Genomic DNA, 8,334 nt, shown 5'->3' on the forward strand with positions numbered 1-8,334 from the left:
AATGACACTATGGACAGTTCGCAGAAGTGTGCTCCAAGCCTCATTGTGGAAAACAATCACCACACTTGTTGTAGGAAGGTTATCTGGATACACCTTTGTTTTACACCTAGAGACAAAGCAAATGTCTTTACAAAAAGTGACTGGTAAGATAGCATACTGAATGAATCCAGACTAGAAGGGGTAATATAACAATAAAAACTGTTTGCTTTGGTGGTTGGACTCTTGGTAACTTTTTATTTATTTAAGTTTTGGTTAATGTTACATGTTTAATAAATAGTACCTATTTAAACTTATATGTTTAGATTAAAATTATTTTAAAGGTGTCAATTGCATTCTTAAAATTAGGCACCTTTTCCTGATGAATATTTTCTGTTGATTCATTTTAACGGAGAATGTATTAAGTAAAGCTGTATCATCAATCCCAAACTGAATTTATCTCAAGAATCCAATTGGACAAAAAATCAGAACCACTGGAATCTATACAATTGAATAATCTAAACAAAAATATACTTTCCACAAAGGAAGAGAACTAATATCAATACATACTGATTATCTATTGTATACTAGGCACTTAGGCTTCCTAGTAATTCTGTGAGGCACTTGGAGCCACATTTCACAGACGGAAGCCGAAGACAGGCACAGCAAGGGAGCAGCAGGGCCTGACTGAGGACTCCACAGTCTGTGCTCTGCTAACCAAACGCTTGATGCTGCCTCCTTCATACTGAAATATCAACATGCATCTTGTTTAGTAAAGGCAATGTCTAGAAATGCAATCATCTGAAAGAGCAAACATACCCCAAAATATATGCACACAAAATCAACGTATTGACTGTATGTTTCTAGCACTTTGTTAGGCACTATGATCTCTTTTTTCAATCTTATTAGCTAGGTGAAACTACTAGAAAGTTTTAGAGACCAGTAACAGTATCAAGTAACCAGATATCACAGGATGTGATATAATAGAATAGAATATAAGCACTCCTAAAGGGTGCATATATAATTCATTCTTAGGTACCCCAAATTGTAAATATTGCTCCCAGCCTTCTCTTTTCACCTTTTTTCCTGTCTCTAGCAAGCTCCTCAAACCTTGTGGTCTCTCCAATCTCATTTATTACCTGCCAATGGAAGTGAAGGGAAGTTGGAAGAAATGAGAAGATGATCAACAAATCTCTCTTCAGAAGCTGCCACAACCACCTTATTTATTAAAAAGCGCCACCATAGGGCTGCTGGTTGGCAGCTGGAAGGAAAGGAAAATGAAAGGGGAAAAAAGGTGACAAGGGATTGGATGAAGGAGAACCGGCTATGGCCATACCACCCTGCAAGAGCTGGATCTTGTTTGAATGAAGGAGAAACGGGAAGGAGCATTCACGACAGGGGCCCCATCAGCACTAGCACTGGTCCCTCCTTTCTCCAAGGAGTAAAGAAGCAACACATAGCTCCCACTGTCCTCTTCATTAAGTCCCATTTCAACCCCTCCTATCCTCTTTACCATTTCCAAGACCCTCTTTTCACGGTGTGGTCTCCATCTCCTATTGCTAGTAACCTCACTATCTATCCACTGATCCAAGAGACCCATAGCCGCATTTCCACATCACAGCCCACTCCCCTCCCCACCCTACATTCACTCTAAGATCCACTAAAGGCCACCACACAGCCTGCCACCCTGTCTACACCTCTCTGCCTCTAAGTCTGGGCTACAGAGGTGAGGCCCAAAAGACTGGTTGCATGGGCTATGAAATAATGTGTCCTTAGTACTCCAAATAAAATACTTCTAAAAACAGCTTCCCATCAAAACTGTTATGTCATAAATGGTGGCTAGATTATATACTCGTATATGTAAATAATCATTAGTACTATGCTTCAGTTACAACACAGGTGAGCAAGCCATGACACTGATGTTTTTATGGGCAGATGCATCCCGAATGCCTGACTCAGACTACTTGAGCAAGACTTTGAAGTCAGGAGTGGCCTGAGTATGGGTNAATCCCATAGAAAAGCAACATTTTGCAGTAATAGCTACCATCTTGTGTCTGTTTAGCACAATGACAGGCTCTGTATTTATTTCATCTCATGGAATACAACACTACGAGGTTGTTATTACATGTATTTTAGACATGAAAATCTAAGACTCTGAATATTAAATGAACTGATCAAGGTGACACAGCTTGTTAAGGAATGAATGCAAGATTCAATCCCAGGTATGCCTGACTTCAAAGGCCATCTTTTCATCCACAATAAGAAATCCTACAAGGGACCTACAGAGAGAACAATTCAGGACTGTGGAATCACCCAATCTGACATACACTTAAATTACTTTACTTTAGAGTTTGATAGACTCTCATGTGGTAGGATGTGAAATATATTCTGGTATCTAGACCAGTCTAAGTGGGGTGTGTCATAAACAATAGTCTCCCAATAAGTTTCCCCCCAAATATTAGACAGCTTAAAGTGCTTAAGAATCAAAGCAATCTAATTCTTAAATCTCACATCTTTGAAAGCTATAATACTGTGTCATGTCTATATATAAAGTAAAAAATGCATGACTCTGGTCTGGCAGCTCAAGAAAGTTACTATTCCACAAATTGTCTTGACATCTTAGTTTGATATCTTTATGGCTTTCATGCAATAAAAAATAGGTGTCTTCCTAACAGTTGATATAGAATTATGGACTCAGGGCTGGGTGGAGAATTAGTAACTACTTGTTCAAACCTCATTTTACAAAAGTGAACAGTGGGGCGGTGTGGCTACGTGATTATGACTAGAAGCTACTATGTCATCTAAAATTGAGAATCTTGTTTATCAGAATATCTTGACAGCTATTAGCCTATACACAGATTCCCAGGCATCTCTCCATCAGGGAGTGTGTGAGTGTCAGGGAAAATTTCACTGCTCACAGCAACATCTGAGAAATTTTAGCCAGAACTCTAAAGAGCAGTAGAAAGAGCAAGGAATTTAGAGTCTAATAAATGTAACTCTTAATCCCTACTAAATTAAGAGCCTCCGTTTCCTTTTGTGTAAAATGAGAAAAACAAGTCATCTCATAGATTAGGAACATTCTATCAGTTCTAAGTCTTAAGATAACCTTCCGAGATGACGATCACATAACTTATGACATGAACTAGGGATTCATCCAAGCTCTATCTTCATTAAAGACTCTGTAACAGTAAACTTACGACAGATGTGATGTACACAGCAGTTAAGAGGACAAGGCCTTGGGTTATGCTAAGCCTCGTTTTCCTCATCAATAAAATAAGGATAATTATAGCACCTCCTTCATACTTTTTAAATAAATGGAGCTACTTATAACTCAGCAGGTTAACTGTGAAATCAAGTATCCTGAGGCTATGAGCAGACTGTGCATGTACACATCCTAATTAGGAAGCCTGCACAGGCAAGAAGTAAAAGCAAGGGTTAATTGACTGGTAGATTATTCTTTCATTAATTTGAACTGTTTACTAAGTGATAGGCACTGTGAGCACTGAGAAGATAATGGTGAGCAAATAGCCCTGATGGAGTGCAGTCTAACTGGGAGGCAAAAGACAGTCATTAAACGGACAAGTAAACAGTTACATCTCAGTGAGAGCTGTGGAGGAAGACAGAGTGTTCTGAGAGGTATTCAGAGGGACATGACCTGGTCTTGGGAGGTCAAAGAAGGCCTCTCTAAATATAACTTGACTCTGAGTAAACATCTGAGCTGGCCTGTGGGGATCGGGTTGGCAGGGAATGGTTTAAGATGTGACTGGAGACGCAGCAGAGGCCAGGTCATGCAGGCCTTAGAGCAACGGTTCTCAACCTTTCACAGGGGTCGCCTAAGACCATCGGAAAACACATATTTTTGATGATCTTAGGAACCGAGACACCGCTCCTCTATCCGTCTCCAGGCCCACATGCAGATACGCCCACATAGGAGTACCCGGCAACCCCTGTGAAAGGGTCGTTCGACCTCCAAAGGGGTGGAGACCCATAGGTTGAGAACTGCTGCCTTAGAGGAGAGGTTTTAATCAGAGAAATGATGTGATCAGATTTGCATATTTAAAAGCTCACTCTGCATGCAGTGTGGTGAACAGATGGGAGGGGATGAGAATACAAGTAGGGAAGAGACTAGTTAGTCTATTTCACCAGATTAGGTGAGAAATCATGGTGCCTTGGATGTGTCTCATGAATAAGAAAAAGCAGACTTAGAGAATTACTTAAAAATAAAGTAGCTCTGGTTACTTTATTTACTTGTTCTGGTTACTGGGCCCAATAGTTACCACCTAAATAAACAAGAGCCAAAGAAAATTATATTAGATAATTCTCAATCTGGATACAAGATGACAATTATAACCACAAAAACAATGCCTAGTGGCTCCCAAGTATCAGAAATGGTGACCTAGGCTCCTGAGGCTTTCTTTCTAGGCAGGAGGACAAAGGAGAGGCAAGGGCCCTGGGATAACACTCAGGGACACTGCTCAGTGACTAAGAGCCCCAAGTGGAGCAGTGAAGGAGATGTCTGCTGCATGCTTTCTCCTACAGATTTATCAGGTTGGTGTGGTTAAGAAAGGCCTACATGAGGAAGGGGAAAAGATAACTGGTATACGTGACTTTATCACTTTAGAGTTGTGGGCACATGTATCTTTCTGATTAGGCCACATCCTACAAAAACTTTCCACACAGCCTTCTTAGGCATGCAACAGAATAATAGAGAAACCAAAGGAGGAAATGGAAAAATAATTCATTTCATCTGAAGAAAAATCTCTCTCCTTGAGGAATATTTAGTTTAGCAAATACCAACATATGGGTAAACCAAACACAAGTCACTTGCTATANTTGAAATAACCACAGGGTTTTAATGATAATCCTAGTTTCAGAAATACATTAATGAGATATATGATGTTAATTGGTTTTGTGATAGTAAACCAATTAGTCATAATATGAGAGCTATATGTATTATATATCACATATTAATATATATGTGCATATATTTTATATATGTATATGGGGGTGTGCGTGTGTGTGTATATTATATATATATATTTATTTATTTATTTAATTTCCCCCCTCCCAGTTGGACTGTTTGCTGGTATTATGATTTTTTTCCTAAACTTTACTGGGGAACAATGTGTTTTTCCCCAGACCCATCAGCTCCAAGTCCAGTCGCCGTTTTCAATCTAGTTGTGGGGGGGTGAAGGGTGGGGGGGGCGTAACCCACCATCCCATGTGGGAGTTGAACTGACAACCTTGTTGTTAAGAGCATGTGCTCTAATCAACTGAGCCACCTGGCCACCCCTGGTATTATGATTTTTATTGTATTAGCGTTCATGAGTCAGTTTGACTAATTTTCCACCTACTTTTCTAAGAAGGTTCACAAAAAGAGTTGAATTGGGTCTGCCTGTTTCTATATTCTGTTTGCAAATTCTTAGGGGAGATTTGTTTCCCCCACTGCACCTCCTGTCAAGGCTGAAATAGGCAGGTTTTCTTTGGTGTGGTAGGACTTATTTCTCATTCTCACTTACACTGAGGTACAGATGTCAGGATCCTAGCTTTATACAGGTGTTTGCTATTCATCTTCCCGCCTTAGGCAAGGTCTAGGCCTTGTCTCTTACCTTTCCATCTATTTGTCAAGGCAAAGCTCAGTGTCCCCCAAATTCAGCAGAAACCCTACAAGTGAAAGCTGGCTTTAGTGTGTGAACTGCTCACTTGTTCTCACCTTGTTTTGAGATCTTGCAAAATTTCTTTTGTGCCAACTCAGTGACGAATTTAAAACTGTGTTTTGTATTTTATACAGCATCTTAGCTTTCCCGTTGGAAAAGTTATTCAGACTCCCTAATCTACCATACAGCCCAAACTGGAAGTTGTGGTGGTGGTGATTTCAGCCAATTTCCCTTTCACGTTTCCATCATCACCTCACACTGTTTTCCTCCTAAGTCTAGGCTCCTGCTTCATAAAGGTTATGTGTTGACTTTATGTCCATTATCTATTACTTATAGAAAATTCACAGAGATATTCTGTTCCTTCTTTAGGCAACGTTCTCCTTCCTAAAGCTGCTGTATCTTCTCATCGCCCCAATGCCGGTTTTTCCTATTTATCCATCTTTGAATAGGGAGAGGTGTAAGTCCAGCAGATGCTAACAAACAAAACAGATCTAGTGGCTTTGACTTACACTATGCTCCACTTAACTAAATTTAACCTACTAAATGTGAACTGCAATGTTAAGTTGACAGAGACAGCCTCTAACTCAAACTGCGATGACAAACAGAAATTCAACTAATATAGGTCTAGTACACTGAAGTCAGGTTCTCTTCCTGATACACAAGAACTAAGCCAGAGTCCAGCAGTAGATAATTCTTTGAAAAATGTGCATCATGAAAGACTGCCACCATGGGCCCCCAATAGTCTTCCTGTATTATCCAAAATTATAGTGCTTTTCAATATACAATTAAGCATTTCAGGATGTAACACCTATCTCCCCACCCTCTTCTATGTCTTGCTGTTCTACAGTTCGTGTAAGAATGTAGGCAGAGGCGAGATGACCTTTCAGCCCCAGTGTTAGCCTTAGAGAGTACGGACAAGTAAAGGATTTTATCCTATTGTCCCTGAGTTCACTGTTCATCTGTTCTGCTCCCATTTAGTGAACAGAGTATATAGATAGTATACATCTTAATATCCTAACTAACAAGACAGTTTGCAAACATTCCTTCCAGACTTCAGAACATGGTCTTCTTCATATTTAGTTTACAGTGCTCTTTATGGGTATTTTAAAGGAAACTTCAGAGGAAATTATATTTCCATTTGTTTAAAAACATAGAATTTTGCAACTTACCATATAGTTTAGGACAAACACACTGAAAACAAATTTATAGATTGCAGAAAATTACCTGTCATGTTTGATCCTGGCCAAGAGTGGCTCCAGCCATCCCACTGTACACTCACAATGAGCATCTAAGAAGGTGATCACCTGGCCTTTAGACACAGCAGCTCCTTTTAATCTAGCTCTGATCAATCCAGAACGTTGTTCCATTCGAATTACATGAACTGGCACTTTTAATTTTTTCACATAACTCTCTAAAGGTCTTTTCAAAAAGTCTGAAAAATGAACACAACAAAAATAACATGAAAAAACTGACCTGGCATTATCCAGATGTAAAGCAATTTTTATGTGCAATAATATTCATTCAACACATATTTACTGAGGCTCCCTGACTCACAAACCCGTTTTGCTACAGGAAGTCTTTTTATTTCCTGAGAGAAAGTACTAGGGCTGCCTTTACCTTATAACACTAAGAATTAGGAGAGCCTTTGGGTACAGGTTCGGTCAAAGATAGCTATGTTACCGCTTTTCTCTGACCAACTCTTTGTCAGGCTCAATTCTTCTTTTTCTAATCATGCCTAAAGATCAGGAACAGAAAGAAAGTAGTTCAGAGCATTAAATCCAGACTGCAATAGAGAAAAGGAACAGAATATAGGAACAGCAATAGCTGTTAGAGTTTAGAAATTTATGGGATTTCTTCAAAGGTAGGAAGAAACTAATCATCTTAATGATTATACTACAGTCTTCGACTATGTAGTTCTTTTATCAGGAGGTATGAAATGAGGTCAAGTTCAGAAGAGAAATGATGGACTGTAACTGCAAGACCTAACAGAACTCCTTAACAGACAAGTAGGTCTAAGTAAAAATGGTTTTAAGAGGAAAGGGCAACTGAAGAGGAAAAGGGGGAAGGGAGAGGAGAAGGATGTATAAAATCAACAGCTATCCTGGAGCCGTGCTGACAGAGGTTATACTCCTAGGCCAAGGATGTCCTGCCTCCAAAGTACATAATTGCCTTTAAAAAGCAGAAAAGGCTCGGCTTCCTCAAAGCAAAGAGAAGGAATCTTTTATCAGGTTATTTCATGGTATTTATGCCACAGAAGATATTTGGTATGGCCAAATGTCTTTCTAACTAGTCCCCATCCAATCAGTATGAGGATAAGATCTCTAGGAAAGGAAAAACTTGAGATGGAACTACTGGAACTCCTATGACTGGCTTTGTCCCATAGGACTCTAATAATGGGACAGTCATATGGAAATGTGTACATATTAAGGGGCTCTTTAAGTACTAAAAGTGGGGATCCAAAGGGCTTCCTGTATGGCAGAGAGAGAAAGACAATTAGGAGTGAAATGGTTCTTGCCTGTGTTAAGTGGCTGGAATGACTCAATATTGATATAATCAGGGATATGAAAATTGTGAAAGAGAAAGGCCTACATGTCCCATTATACCAGAATACCCATCATTTCCTCTGCTGCTAATATATTTCCTAACATATTTGGGCTAAAAAGAATATCTGAAAAATATCTGGAGAATTCCTACCTGATCA

At 39.5% G+C, this 8,334-nt stretch overlaps 1 protein-coding gene across 1 annotated transcript in view; it reads right to left on the bottom strand.

Moving 5' to 3' along the window:
• GALNT1 (polypeptide N-acetylgalactosaminyltransferase 1) overlaps nt 1–8,334 on the bottom strand; it is a 91,338-nt gene that overhangs the window by 30,771 nt on the left and 52,233 nt on the right. Inside the window, exon 5 of the mRNA XM_019637899.1 lies at nt 6,858–7,065. Coding sequence (XP_019493444.1) covers nt 6,858–7,065 — 208 coding nt within the window. The remainder of the gene's footprint in view (nt 1–6,857; nt 7,066–8,334) is intronic.

The sequence above is a fragment of the Hipposideros armiger genome, unplaced genomic scaffold (genome assembly GCF_001890085.2).
Source record: "Hipposideros armiger isolate ML-2016 unplaced genomic scaffold, ASM189008v1 scaffold_36, whole genome shotgun sequence".
Lineage (NCBI taxonomy): Eukaryota > Metazoa > Chordata > Mammalia > Chiroptera > Hipposideridae > Hipposideros > Hipposideros armiger.